This window comes from Propithecus coquereli, unplaced genomic scaffold, assembly GCF_000956105.1.
Source record: "Propithecus coquereli isolate 6110/MARCELLA unplaced genomic scaffold, Pcoq_1.0 Scaffold64, whole genome shotgun sequence".
Taxonomy (NCBI): Eukaryota; Metazoa; Chordata; class Mammalia; order Primates; family Indriidae; genus Propithecus; species Propithecus coquereli.
Genome location: NW_012152396.1, coordinates 3,756,213 through 3,771,951, shown reverse-complemented (window position 1 = coordinate 3,771,951; position 15,739 = coordinate 3,756,213). Strand labels below are relative to the sequence as shown.

General features: G+C 37.2%; 1 protein-coding gene and 1 pseudogene across 1 annotated transcript in view; one reads left to right on the top strand and one right to left on the bottom strand.

Moving 5' to 3' along the window:
- Window positions 1-12,041, bottom strand: part of AFM (afamin) — a 32,576-nt gene extending 20,535 nt beyond the window's left edge. The window contains exons 1-9 of the mRNA XM_012659840.1: window positions 11,907-12,041; window positions 10,042-10,090; window positions 9,612-9,744; window positions 8,673-8,884; window positions 7,649-7,781; window positions 6,922-7,019; window positions 6,012-6,141; window positions 3,234-3,442; window positions 52-203 (exon numbers count right to left, since the gene is read on the bottom strand). Coding sequence (XP_012515294.1) covers window positions 52-203; window positions 3,234-3,442; window positions 6,012-6,141; window positions 6,922-7,019; window positions 7,649-7,781; window positions 8,673-8,884; window positions 9,612-9,744; window positions 10,042-10,090; window positions 11,907-11,994 — 1,204 coding nt within the window. The 5' untranslated portion in view covers window positions 11,995-12,041. The remainder of the gene's footprint in view (window positions 1-51; window positions 204-3,233; window positions 3,443-6,011; window positions 6,142-6,921; window positions 7,020-7,648; window positions 7,782-8,672; window positions 8,885-9,611; window positions 9,745-10,041; window positions 10,091-11,906) is intronic.
- A 1,922-nt stretch (window positions 12,042-13,963) lies between these two features.
- Window positions 13,964-15,368, top strand: LOC105822812 (annotated as a pseudogene).
- The last annotated feature ends 371 nt before the right edge of the window (window positions 15,369-15,739 follow it).

Here is a 15,739-nt window from a genome sequence, read left to right as displayed (position 1 = left end):
TGATACCAATTTTTAAGTGTTTTGCCGTTGTTCTTTTTTAATTTTCCAAACCTACAATGATAGGACTTACAGCATGACGATAACAACCTGGAGGGTTTTCTGTGTTGCAGCAATTGCTCAGGAGATCCTGGTATATATTAGCAATTCTTAAAAGCTCTGGTATAGACAGATCTGGATGATTCCTTGAGTATTCATAAGTAAATCTGCAATGTGTAAAAATATTTTGTATATTATAATTTAGAAAAAGAGCAAAACACCAAATCCTACTATCTTTTAATCTGGTCAGATCTTTTAATACTGAGTCTGCTTTCAAATGCTAAGCTCTCCTCTGGTTTGGTCAGGGAGTGATTTAAGAGGACATTTTACCTATAGAAGACCATTTTATTAATACAAAAGTTCTCTTCCATGTTACGTTTTAGACTAACAATGTTTTTCACTTGGGAGAAGGATAGAATTACCAGAGTTAATTGTTAGAATGGTTTAACCCACAAAGCATCAGAAACAATATATTGTGTCATTGGTACTTTAGAAAATACATGTTGAGTATAATTATGTCGGAGAATACATTCAGACTTCCACCTTGGGATGCTGGGAATAGGGCTAGCTTCTCACTCCCAGTGTGGTCTTGGTGAGAGATGGGAGCAGCCTTTGCCCATTACTCCATCTTGCCTCTTGCAAAATATGGGAGCATCCACCCCTTCAGCTGTAAATCATTAGCAGTGGTCTCTATGGTCTCAGTCAGAAGTTTCAAGAGTGTAGGTGAACATGATTTGGGGAGAAAACAGGAAAGAGAGGAAAAGGAGGCTAACACTAATTAAGCCCTCAGAGGTGGTAGGCACAGGATCAAGCTTTGTGCATAAAAGATAGAGATATGCTTCCTGGCCTTCACAAACACTTTCTTATTTAGCTTCACTTAGGCCTCAAAATAAATACTATTTAACATGAGAAAAATAAGTCACAGACTGGTTAAGCACCCTGCTATTAATGGAAGATACAAACCTCGATTTGACCCTAGGTCCCATGGGCTGTCTACACCAGTCTTTTCTATACCAGTTGACTCTTGTCTCAAGAGAGACACATCTTCTCTAAGTACCTCAGTTATGTTAGTTTTACAGTCTTCTTCAGAAAAGAATCTCATCTATTCATTCACAATAAGTTAAGATATTCCATGTTTTGTGAAAGTAACATTTTACAAAAGATTTTCATGACCAAGTAACTCTTTTCATCCCCCCGCTTTTTTTCTACAGTCTTTGATCTTCTCAGTCCCATTTGTGAGATATATTCCCACACCCTAAAGCAGTGGTCTTAACCTTCAGAGAAATAGGGCTCCTCTTAATATTTGATGTAAGCCATAGGCTTCTTCCCAGGAAAAAATAAAAACACACATAGAAACACTTCCCCAAAATGTTGCAATCAAAAAATCCTGGAAGCCTACTCTAGGAGGGGGAATCCATTGAGGTCTTGCCTCAAATGGTTACATCCAGAAAGACATAAACACTTTAAAACTCTGTTCTAACTCAGCATGCTCATTGTTACTCAATCATTTCTCCCCAGGCTTCGAATACCATCTGTGTTGTAATAGTGACGATAATGCAGATGGTGGTGATGATGATGGTGATGATGGTAATAAAATGGCTTCCATTTATGGAGCACATATGTCAGGTATAATCTATCATTTTGTTTAATTTAATTTCACTTCATAGCCACAACTTGTGAGATGCAATAGAGCACGGTGGTCATCAGACCAGGAGTCTGAAGCCACACTTCCTGCATTTGAATCCTGGCCATGCCACATATTAGCTGTGTGACTCTGGGGCAAGCTATTTAACCTCTCTGTGCCTGTTTTGTCACCTGTAAAATGGGGATAATAAAGTTATATTAACCTTAGAGGGTGGTTTTGAAAATTCAATTGGTTAGTAGATAAGAAACACTTAAAATTTAGTAAGCATTCAATAAACATTAGTTATTATGTCATGTTATCTTCCACCCAGACCTCCTTCTAGTGCTCCGGGTTCACATATATAACAGTTTCCTGATAGTCCCAATTAGTTATCCTACCTACATCTCAAAATCAATGTGCTCAGACCTAAATATATTCTCTTCCCCATAAAATCTGCTTTTTCATTCATATGTCCCATCTCATTGGAGGGGAAAACTACCTACACAGTCATCTAAGCCCCAAACTGGGATTCATTCCAGATGAAGTTTCTAAAAAATAAAGGTGATTTTTTCCTTCTTTATTCTTCAGTGAAAATCATTCGCTGGGATCCCATCACTTAGTCTGCCTACACGATTGGCCCCGCCCACTCACACCACTCTGGCGTTTCACCACCTTGCTGACAGCCACATACACACCAAGCAGAGTCACACTTCTATCCATGCTGTCCCTCCTTGTCTAGAGCACCAAAATTTCTTCAAGTACCACCTCCCTATCAAGCCTTTCCAGGGTCCCCATGCACAATTGACCACTTCTTCTTCTGTCCCCTACATTACGTAGATCATAGTGCCATTAGAAATAAAAGAACCTTTTTTGCACTTATTTATTTATATATTTGTCTCTTCTCACATTATACTCCCTATAGAGAAGGTTTCCTGGAGGTAGAAACCCAGCAAAATCCCTGGATTATATTTCACTACCAATAAATGAATGAATGAATATTCTTACATGAAGTTTATATGTGACGAAATAAAGCACAGAACGGTTAACTTGTCCCAGTGACTCACCCAGGACTCAAATTGAGTCCCTGTGGTTTCAAATCCACTAGTCTTCCCCTTAACAGCTGTGGGGGGAGATAGCACAGATATTAATCCCACAATTTCTTAAGCCAGACCTCCTGGGCTCAAATCCTTACTCTGTCATTTTTTAGCTGTAAATCTTGAACAAGTCACTTCATTGTATCTCAGTTTGCTCATCTGAAAAATTGGGGGAAATTGTACTTAATTTTACATGATTGCTGTAAGAATTAAAACAGATAATCTATATAAAGTATTTAGCCCAGTGCCAGGCATATATCAAGCACTCAGTAAATGTTAGCCATTACTTTAATAACACAGTTGTTTTTTTCTTAAAATTATGTGAAAACACTATAGTCTATAGTAGCCATATTTTTTAAAAATTATATGATACCCAGTGAAATAAATAGTTCCATATCCTTCCACCCAAATGAGCCAACAGAGGCCAATTCTTACAAGTTTCTGTTTGCTTTATAAATTTCAATAAAGAGTGATATTACTCAGCAAAGAAGTTGTCTGGGTCAGTATCTCGTTCTTGACATATATTTTCACTGTCAGTGAATTTTGCTTCTCTTAAATCCTTTGGTCTGTCATCTTTGTTTGAGTTAATTATGCATTCGCCACGCTCTGGCATTTTCTTTTCACAGCACTCTTTGATTTTGCTGGAGATGGAGTCTTGTTTTGAACAAATGTGGTTCATAACCTTGCTCTGTGCCAAATAAGAATGAGAAGTGATTTCATGTTCAAAACTTCTTCAGGGCTGGGTTATCTTTCACAATGGAATGGTGGCATACAAAACCAGTCATGAGCATAACATCTGGAATCATCATCTGCTAATTTAATAGATTATATTCATTTAAATTTTTTTTTCACTTGATACATATGAAGTTTTACATTAATGCAAGCTTTATCAGGATTCAAGATGCTATAACTATGAAAAAATGGCTCTACTATCAATTACATTCATTGCTAAGTATTAATCTTTTCAATACTTTCCCCCTACTCCTCTGCTATATTGGCATTGTATGCTCTAAATGTAGTTTCTTTTCAATAAGAGTGCACCTGTGTTTTCAATGGAGGCCACCAAAGACATGTTACTGTAATATCTATAATCCTCATCATCTCTTTTGGCCTGAAACTACATTGCCAAGCATATAGCAAAAACTCAATGAATATTTGATAAGCGAATGAAAGAATGGCAAACGAACGAACCACTATAGCAATTACCAGATGACAATTTCTCAAATATAAGAAGCTATTATACTCATGGTATCATTTTCCCATGGCTATCATTCATTTGAAGCTATTCAAGTCATCAAACAGTGTACAAAATGGAAAACCTTGCTCTGGCCCCCATTCCTACCCTTCACCGCAGTTCTAACCTCTACTTAAAGTTTGGGAATTCAGGAGAGGGTGAGGTTATCTGATTTACACATTAGTTGGATAATTGCTAAAAACTGATCTGGCCCCTGGTCCCCTTTCCAGACTCTCCACAACGAGCTGCACATTCTTCCTCCTTTCTGGTCCAGCCTGTGCTGAACTATGTTGGGTTTCATCAACACACCAAGCTATTTCAAGCCTTCATGACTTTACTCAAGCTCTTCCCACTGACTAGAATCATCTGGTGACCACTGAGGGTGAGGAGGGGGAGGAAGCTCAGGGCTGAGGTGGAAAGTGGAGTGGGAGTTGGCACCACCGTGTTCCCAGCAGGCCACATGGAGCCAGGGAGCCAGTCTTCGCGTAGACATTCACATGTCACCTGAGGCCTTCATGGCCTAAACAGAGCACCTCTTATTCTCTGAGAATTTACTTCTATTTTCAATTAACTGTAATTCAATTGCTCTTATTTCTCCATAAAGGCATTAAAGAGATGGAAATTTGTGATATAATGTGATCCCTTAGTCTCGCTCCAAACTTCACAGAAAATCTACAATTTTATCATAATTCAGTACATTAGATTTAAAATTATAAAACCTACATCCCCATAAACAATCAAACAATATAAAAATAACTCGCAAGTGAGATTGCTTTAAGTGGGAGTACAGCTAGGGAAAAAATTCTTGGGTACCTCTGTTGTCCACTGCTTGAAATAAAATGGACATTTCTTAATAGTCTAAAATTCAAGTTATTTAATTAACATACTATCTTCACTATGAGTCTAAAACACTTAAACAATTAAAAGCTACCAAGATAAAGCCTAATTTCAACTAAGAAGATGTCAGGACATTTTTAATAAAATTGTATTTCCTTTGAGTGCATGAACAATTTAAACTATGCTAGAGACATATTTATCAATATATTTCCTTAGAGAGTCACTTTAAAGGTTACCAGAGCAGGGAGGCTGGGGGACTAGGGAGGTGATACTCAAAGGACACAAAATTTCAGCTAGACAGAAGGAATAAATTCAAGAGATCTACTGTACGTCATGGTCATCACGGTGACTATAGTTGACACCGATATATTGAGTACTTGAAAACTGCTAAGAGAGACTTGAAGTGTTCTCACCACAAATAATAATAATAATAATAACAGTAAATATGTGAGGTAATGTCTATGTTAAATAGCTTGATTTAAACATTTGCTCTGTGTGTGTATGTATGTGTCTGTATCAAAGTATCACATTGGACCCCATAAGAAAACACAATTTTTGTCAATTAGGAAAAATGGAAGGAGGGAAAAGAAGGAAGGAAGGGAAAAAGGAAGGGAGGAAGGGAGGGAAACAAAGAAAGGAAGGAAGGAAGGAAAGAGGAAAGGAGGGAAGGACGAAAGGGAGGAAGGAACGAAGGAAATTTTAAAATTAATGTATCTACTTATTTGGAAAGACTACATAAATAGCCTGAGGAATCTCAGAGAAAGCAGGTCTTAAAAACATAGTGACAACAAGTCACCCCCTGAGCTTCACTATTAATTTCTAACATCTCTAAAAGAGGATTTGTAATGTAAAAAAAAAAAAAACTTCAATCTAGACTAATGAGCTTTCAAAAATTCCTGAAGTTTTACATCAAGACATTTAGCCATATAAGATACAATCTGCTGAGTAATCTTTAAAAATTCCATGTATATCTGTAGGGGAAGCCTGGAATCCTATTAAAAAATTAAATTAATTATTTATTTAACAATTTATTAACATTGTTAATTATTCAACAATTTATTATTACTCGACAATTTATTAACATTCTGATTTCATTATGGCAAAGTAACCACACATCAGGGTAACTTCGGAATAAAAAATGGTTACCAAACATCACTATTTTTACTTGGTTTTAGAGAATATTTACCGTGTCACGGATGCACTGGACAACATCCCCCTCACAACATCCTTCATACTTGGAAGAAACATCTTCTATGAGGGAGGTAAGTTCCTTAAATTCAATCTTCGGAAATTTTTGACTGAGTACAGCAATATTTCTGGAAGGAGAATTGATAAATCACTAAAATAATTCGATCAGCAAGTAAAACAGGTGGGAGTCCTTTACTAATACAATATAAATAGCTCCCAAAAGCATTGCTACTGTTGATTTATTACAGAAGTCTTTATCAAGTAGATGATGGCGGGTTGCACAGCCTGAAAAATCACTAATATTAGGCTGATATTTTGAGCCCCACAGAATCCTGAATACGAGCAAACAAAAAGCTCTGAGAGATGCGCTCTCTTCTATAATCATTATAGCAGCACACTTTGTGGAAGGGCCACCACTTCCTATTGTGAGCCCATGGCAAACATAGATAATCCTTTCCTGCTGACCTACTTGAAATCTCAAAAGTTTTCTCAAGACATCACTCTAGCACCATTACTAATTGGTTAGAGTGAACACTAGAGATACAATTTATCCATGCGAGGTTGTCTCGTCATCATCAAGGTCAAAGATCAATGGATAAGTCATGTTTTTTAAAGCACTTGAAGGGGTCTTAAAACCCTGGTTGGGAACTCCCAGACCAGTTCACAGTTCCAATGAACCAAAATATATCTCAGAAGTAGCCCCCTTTCTCTTTGGCGGTCTCCCCACCTCCCAAGTCTTCTCTCATCTGACCTAACGTTCTGGGTCTGAGCTATCCATGTAGGCTCAGACCCACCTAGTTCCCTGGGATACTAGGAAGATTATAAATAAAAAGTCATCAACCATTTAACAAAAGTGGGACACAGCCAAGAAAAGCTAATATAGACAAGATACATAGTATAAAACTCACATAAAGTTTAAGACTTTGGTTCCAAATTTCAAATATGCCCCACAGACATTCTTTTGATAAGAAGAAAATGCTTTTAAATATTGGATGACAGCTGCTGCCTGAAGAAGAAAAAGAAAATTCTTTTGAAACAAGAGCAAAATCTCACTATTCTCTTGTTTTTTTTAACTACATGTCAATCAAACTATTACAAAGTTTGTTCAGCGACAGGAAAATCTATGAAACTTTTTATCTTAGTAAACTTACATACCAAAAGAAATATGCGTTTGTGGCACATTACACAGTCGGGACCAGTCTTCCTGGTCACTGATTTGCACTTGGTAGGAAGGTGCATGATGCTTCCCTAGCGGGGCAGTAGCTATGAGCTTGGCCATCTCTGCTGAGATGATTCCATTTTATGGGTAGTCAAAAGAGGGCGTGTCAAAGAGAGAAGATAAAATGTCATCTTTCATCCTGAGTATTCACTCACTAGGGCTTCCTTCCCATTTACAAAGAAAAGGAAACCAGAAGAGACACCCTGGAAATGAGTGACTGACTCTCAAGGGTCCCGGGTAAAGAGACTATTTAGATCAGCAGCTAGTGACCGATGGGTTGAAAGTCAGTCAATGGGACAAAAGAACGTCAGGTACGGTAAACAAGCTCTGTGCTATAGTTTAATTTTAAGTGAGGGTCTGGATCTGTGGTGTTGGGAGATTCCTGATTCGTTTAATGAAACAAATGCGTTACCCACCCTCGTTTGAAAGCAGCTGACTTTGTGTCGCTCTTCACAGCACGTGTTAGCTACCTCCTCAAATCGAGCAGCAACACTCAGAAGTGTAGGGGCAAAGACAAACGGGTTCCTTCTGGCAATTTCATAAATATAGCTATAAAAAAGTTAAAAATGAAAAAAGGGAGAGAGGAAGGGAAAAGGAAGAAGCAGGGAAGGGATGAATGAATGGTAGACGAGGGACGGGAGGGGAAATGGGAAGGGAAAGAAATGACAGGAAGGGACAAGAAGAGCAAGTTGCAAAACTGAAGGGAAAAGGAAGAAAGGTTTCCCATTATAAAAACTTCAATATAAGGCAGCATTATTCAGTTCCCAACAAGAGTCCTTTAAAGTCCTTATCACTGCAATTGCTCACTGAAAAGCAAGGGTGGTGGCTGGAATGCTAATCCCGAACACCGAGCTATGGCTGTTCTTCTTCCTTCCCCATGCTGCCAGGTGGTGGGCAGTTCTCCCTTCCGTGTTCAAAGAACAGCTGTGTATGCACACTCCATCTGCTCCATCTGAGATTCGGGGATCATATTTACTAATGTTCAAATAAACTTGTGATTTAAGGCTCAGTGAGCACACCAGCTTTCCAGAGAAATCTCTGCTTCTGCAATGACTGCACTATTAAAAACAGATTTTTTTGCTAAACACCCAGTAATTTAATGTCTTCCTGACTTAAAAGCTGCAACTTCCCCTTGGGAAGAATACATCATTTCCTCCGCTGTGCTTCCTAGCAATTTAACACCGTGCAGGCACCTCTGCTCTGGGAGTTATCACATTAGAAGATACATTTCATTGACACAAGGGTCTTAAAGTAGGGTCCGTGTCTTGTTCATATTAATATCCTCAACACTCAGCACAGAATCCGACACACAATACATGTTGAATGAATTAACGAATGAGTCAATCAATCAACCCAGCCATGTTCCTTTAAGATAGATACTGGATTTAGCCTAAGAATAATTCTTTAATTAGATCATTTTTCTACTAAGATTAAACTTACTGATTTAGAAAAGATTTTCTGCTATTTTTAAAAGCCTGGCATTTCTCTTCAGGATCCAGAGTAGGGAAAGGAGGCAGAAATCCTACATCAGCTTTCTTGTTAAAGAAGAAACAGGGTCTTCTTTCAAAGTCAACCTTACTGCAGCAGTGTGAAAAATTATGCTTTTGTGGCAACCCCTCCATAGCACATATTTTTTCCTGTAAAACATTATTCTGGACAATAAAGGGGAAAAGGACAATTTTTAGTCATGGTATTCTCTACCTTCTTAGAAAACACAATGGGCACAATAAATGATCAATGTTACCCTTTGGGAAAGAGATTACAGTTTTCTCACTCTTACCAGCAGAGCATTTTTACCCACACCATTGACAACCATCCCACACTTTGGGAACCTTTCTCTATACTGTCACAAGACCCCTTAACCTCTTACTCTTTCCTTGCTGCCTGTATTTCCCTTCCATCATGGCTTTTCTCTTCATCTCTCAAGGTGGCGATATATGGGTATATCAATGTACTGGGAAAGTGTTTACAAGTAGTGTTTAGTAGTAATTTTCTAGATATGCAGATGGTGACTCTTCTTGGAGGAGGCCCAGAAAAGAAGCTGTGACAACAGAATATATATTGAGAGAGGCAGTTATGGTGAGTGTCTCCGTACTTTAATATGCATTTTCAGGCTACTGGCTTCCTCCTCTGCCTGTATACATATGGCATACTATATACATAAGGCATATGCATACATATTGCAAGTGCATAGCCAACTTCTGTACATCCTAATACAGAATTATTATCTCTCCTGAGGCAAATACCTATCCTAAATACTGAAAGCAAAATAAAAATGATATGCCTAGAGTATCTTCCTTTTCATATTTTCAAGCCAGAAACTCTCTCGATGTTGGCAAAGAATCTTCTGTGTTTAAGAAAGGCAAGCAATTTACTTACAGGTAATTTGAAACACTCTGGGAGTGTCTTGTTAGCCACACATCTATCTTTGTATTCTACCATGTCTTTCACCAGAATTTCCACATCTTCGAAGGTTGCTTCCTGGACATATTGAGCAAATGCAATGATGGCACTGCAACAGTCCACACAGGGAACACCGTGATCATTTGCAGATTTTCCATTTATGTCCAACAAAAACTCACAGGAACATCCCAACTAGACTCAGGAACTTATCTAAACATGAAGGCTATAAATTTTACAACTATTTGACAGTTCAATTGCCTCACTTAAATTTTATAATTAATGTTATATTTACTTTTTTGATATGGTTTCTATTTAATTAAAATACTTCTTTGAAGTGTTGACAGTTCTGGAATGTGTCAGTTAAGATTACAAAAAACCTCATCAAAAAGAGTTTAGCACAACTCACATGTATTCAATATTCTCTTCTATAAATTTCTGGGTGATCCTGGAGTCATCTGAAAAGCAAGAATGTTTAGGTTATTGCATATCCTGGTATTTGAACATTTTCCCAGGAAATAATCATGCATGGCATTTAAGTGTAGAAAGTGTAAAATAGAACACTGATGGTAGAAAATAATTTGGCATATTTAGCAAAAAGGAAAGCAGTCATGTGGTGCAAATAGGAGATCTTAATCACAGCTGATTATGGGCTCAAGAGATATTCATTAAATTTAATTGATTAGAAATAATCCTAAACTGACCAGACTTTAAATTTGTCATTTATGGCCCCCTAGATAATAAATATCAAGTACACACAGCATTTCCATGATAAATGTTTGTCCTTTATGAATAGAGAAGTAATATAAAGATTAGCTGATGGGCAATGTAATGCCATGACAGGGCTCGATGAAAGATGCTCTAATCAGACACTGATATTTAGGTCATCTCCCAACTCACCTAAGATCATGGATTGCCTCCCAGAAAGCATATACTAAACAGAGTACATTTATGTGGGTTCACATAGACTACATTTGTGGAGTCCTTATTTTTTGCAAAACATTATGCTGGACACTAGGAGGCAATCAACAATGGCTAAAACATCTCCCCTGGACCTCAGCTTCCTAAGCACTCTCTAGTGGAAATGACTCGTGGACATGACTATTATCCAACTTGGAATGTGATTAACTATTTGATAGGAATGCTTTATGATTCTTGGGTGAGAAATCAAATCAGGATCATAGAAGGAGTGGTATACGAGTTGATCATGAAAAGATGTAAAAGATTTAGCCAGCAGAAAAATGAAGAGCCTGTCTTTCTGTGTGAGAATTATGGGAGTAAAAGCACAAAAGTGAAAACTCTTGAGATATATTTAGGGAAAATCAATCAATTTTCATGAGAAAGTGGGTCACACAGAGGAATAGTGGGACCTAGGTCAGAAACAGCCTGGGTCCAGATTATGGGAGTCTTGTATATAGAGCTGAGGAGTTTAGCCTCCAATTGGAAGCCATGGAGAACCATTGAAAATGTTTATATAGGAGAGTAATACAATCATTCCTATACACTAAGAAATACCAGTCAGGTAGTGATATATCTAACATATTGGGACCTCCCACAGTGCCTGACAATTAGGAAGTGACAAGAACTGTTTGTCAGATAAATGGATGGAAGAATGGATGGAAGGGAAAAAATAAGACCATTAGGGGACTTTTACAATTTTCCTATTGAGAAATCAGTAGGATCTGAATTTTGGTAGAAGTAATGGAAATAAAAAGGAAAACATAGATAAAAAAGACATTAAAGAGACAAAAATTAACAGGATTTTTTGGAACACGTTTTTACAATAGGAAAGGAGAGAGAGACATCAAAAATGACCATTCTCTTCGAGCCCTCTGACGGGGACTGTACAAAGTGTATCATTCTGCACCCCCTAAAGATGTTTACCATGTAGTTGGTAAAGCTGTTGGACAACCAAAGATCTGCCAGAAAAATCACAACTCAGATTTATTGTTCCATTTTTACCATAAACTATACATAGTTGCAAGAAATACTAATATTTCAAAGTCCAAATTGTATCTCCCTCCAACACTTTCTATCCTGCCACAGGCTACTGACCATTTTCTAGGTGAGATAACTGTCTCTAATTACAGACCTGGTAATATCACCATCAAAATACAAATTCTAGAAAGGTTAGTTTGGGATAACCGATCAGTTTATATAAACTAGTGAGAGGGGGAAAAAAACTGAAGAATTAAATTGAAAGAAAACAAGGTAAAAAATAGAAATTATCCTAATTCTGTCAAGCTTTAGCTGAGATACAAGTAAATTTCTTACCTACATCCTGAGGCTTTGTGGGTAGAGTTAGGGATTCAGTAAAAAAGAACAAGAAAAAAACAAAATCTATAAGTTTTAACTGTTTCATTTTTTTTTTTTTTTTTTAGAAATCACATTCATAAAAGAAAGTAATGTGGCTGAGGAACGTCAAGTTTTTATATTATTCTTTGGCATTACTAGTAAAAAAGTAACCCGTTTAATCGATTTTGAAATACTGAACACTCAATTTTCATTTAGCCACCCTGCAGAATTTCCTGCTAATTATTAACTAGGACAAATCGCCTCTATGTTTCCCTGGAAAAATCTTTTGAGTTAGAAGAAAAGTCCACAGACTAAGTATGCATACTACCTAACCAAATAGCAAGCCCAAAACCCTTGAAATACCATAAAAGTTAAAGGAAAAATGACTAGAATAGATATGATTCAGCGGGCTCCCTTCTGGGCATATATTTAAAGGAAATAAGATACCTGCCCTCCCATGGTCGCTGCAGCATTCATTATTCACAATAGCCAAGAGGTGGAAACAAGTGTCAGTCAACATATGAATAGATAAAGAAATTGTGATTTGTGTGTATGTATATATACATATATACAAACTTATACACACACACACACACACACACACACAATGGAATGCTATTCAACCTTAAAAAGAAGGAAATTCTGTCATTTGAGACAACATGGACAAACCTGGAAGACATTAAGTGAAATAAGCCAGACATAGAGGAAAAAATACTGCATGATCTCACTTTTATGTAAAGACTAAAAAAGTCCAGTTAGAAGCAAAAAGTAAAATGGTGCTTACCAGGGGCAGGAGGTAGGGAAAATGGGGAGATGCTGGTTAAAGGGTACAAAGTTTCAGTTATGTAGTATGAGGAAGTTCTAGAGATCTAATGTTCAGCACAGAAACTACAGTTCATAATATTGCATTGTATACTTGGAATTTGCTAAGAGACTAGGTCTTAAGTATTCTCATCATCTTAAAAAAAGGTAACCATGTGAAGAAATGGATACATTAATTAGCTTGAGAATAGTACTCAGTTTATTACATATATTTATAACAAAACATCACATTGTATACCTTAAATATATATAATTTGCATTAATGATTTTTTTAAAATAAAATGAAAAAAATTTTTAAAGGCAATGGAAGGAAGCCAATCGGACAATTTGACAAATAATGAGAGGGATACATTATCACACATTAAATTTTTAAAAAAGAATTCATGAATTTATATCAATACAAAAGTAAAATAAAAATAGGGGAAGGAAATTTCGTCTCTGCAGAAGAATGCCAACTAACAAATGCAATTAGAAATAAAGCATAAACTTTTGTAGCCGTCATAATAATAACTGCTTTAGCCCAGTTTCATGAATGCATTGGTTAAAATGAATGCATTTGTTGAATGATTGGTGAAAAATTATTGGACGATAGCATATATATAGTTTCAATGTATCACTTCACAGATCACTTATTAATTCCAAAGAGTAAAAGACACTTATACAGGTGAATATATAAACAGTGGTATAGTCATTTTATGGATTATTATTTGTCTTTAAAACTAATGAATATAAAAATGTATAATATCAGGGGAAACATTAACTATATGACATTTAGAGAAAGAACAGAATCTAAACTTTTATATTATATGTAGAAAATGGCAAGGTGAACAGACCCATTAAACCAAAGAAAGGGATGGAAAGAGAAAGACAGAGAGGGACATTGAGAGATCAATTTTGTCTCCAAATTATGCAACTGTGTGGTCAGCATCTTTGGTTGTAGCTGGTGGCTGGTATTGATTGTGTTAACCTCTCATTGCTGCCTCTGTTCTAATTGGCCTTTTGTCAGAGAATTAAAAGAAAAAAAGAACGTATTACTAGGTATATTCAATTATTAGTCAGAGATCAATTTGCTTTTTATTTTTCTTCTCAGGTATGTTTTTTATTTCCAATTACTGGTTCACACCTGGCAATTAGAAGAGAATAACTCCAATTCATCCATTTCACAAATTTAGCCCTCCCTACCATCAGTAAAAATGTGATATTTTTATGACCACATGAAGTAAAATAGTAGTCTGTGCTTAGTTAGTAACTTAATGTATCGAAATTAGTTTTTTTCCCTGTCATTTTCTATTTACCTGGAATTATCTGATTGCTAACTCCCGCATTAATGAGTAATATATTTTGAAACTTGCTCAGATAAATATGCCTAACGAATTTTGCTTCAACAATATGGATACATACATATACATCCAGACACTGGAAAAAAAAAGAGAGAGAGAGGAAGCCAAAGGTATAGTCAAAAGCTTGAGAAAATCCTGGAAACTATAAAACAGATGGGATCACATTGGGGGAATATTAATAGATAAGAGGGAACTTTAGCTCAAAACATGGAAAATGATGTCAGTTCTTCCCAAAAGCATTCTAGAGAGGTTCCAAATCTGAAGAATACAAAGACAGATGTGGACCATGGGGAAATAATCAGGAGAATAAGCTAAAAAGCTACATTCTGAACAGCTAAATTAGAACACCCTCTACCACCACACACATCTCTGTAACATACTTGGGTAACAGTGGCTGGTATCTTTGACAACTAGGTCAGAATCCAAAAATGACTCTTTCTTAGTTTGGATTCCCCAAAAGCAGACTTGTGGACAAAGACTTGTACTATATTTGGAAGGTGACTGGAGGAGGCGCAAGTGAGGAAGTGAGACCAAGAAGGGAGAAAAGTCAATAAGGACGGTGTCAACGAGAACAGTTAACAGTGTAGCAGCTGCGGTATAATCCTGTTGGGAACTGAGAAGTGGAAGATGTCCTAGAATCTCCCCGACAGAGGACCGGGGAGCTGGGCCATCCTTCCATTGACTGAGGTATACATGAGCAAGAAGAATAACCAAGAACAATGAGGGATTCTCCTGGCGACAAGGACACGAGATGTGGGCAGTCGCAGGGGCAAGGACTGGGAGCTGCTGTCTCAGGGGCTCCTTCTCCTCACTCTGGAGCAGAAGAACAGAGCTGTTGAAAATGATGTTAGAGTAAACGAAGACAATCTTACTGAGTTTTATGTCCGCCATGCAATACCGTTGCTCAGAGGGATTTGCCAGAGAATAGGTGGGGGAAAATGATGGAAAAGAAGAGAACACCATGTGAGCGGGGAAAAAAAAAAAATGAGACTGAAAGGAGTAGCACCATAGATGGGTTATAGAAAAGGCGCGTTGTACTTGATGGGGGTTCAACCAGTACAAGCATAAAAGTGAAATAGACAGAGAACGGACATAATGATAGACTCAGTCTCCCCCCAGGAAAGGTCCTCCGGGCTCTGTGAAGTCACCGTCTTTGTCCCCTGTTGGAACTACTCCAGTGAAGTTAAAGCAAGCTGCTCCTAAGGAAGTGGCAGAGGCCATGGATAACCTAAAGTTCCCAGAAGCAAAGAGGAAGATACGACTTGTCACATGGCCGTGAAGGAAAGTTTCCAAAAATGTAAATATAACTGTAACTGTAGTTTTTCAGACAAGTTCATATATACTGACTGTTTACAGAGAGCCTGGTGATTGTGGAATTTTCTTAAGAGGTTTAAAATAGGTTCAGAAAAATAAACGCTTTCCTTCCCTTCCTTCCTTTCCTCCCTTCTTTTCTTTTTTAAAAGTCTTGCCTGTCATGCCCTGATTAGGAAAGAATTTCTTTTTAATCTAATAGCTTAGTATGTGTCATTCCTATTGACCCTAGTCAAACCATTAGCTGCAAGTCTGGTAAAATGCATCTCATGAATTTTAGGAATTACTCTCATTAGCCTCTTTCACAGTGTTTTGGGAAATTAAATTTAAAAAAAAAAA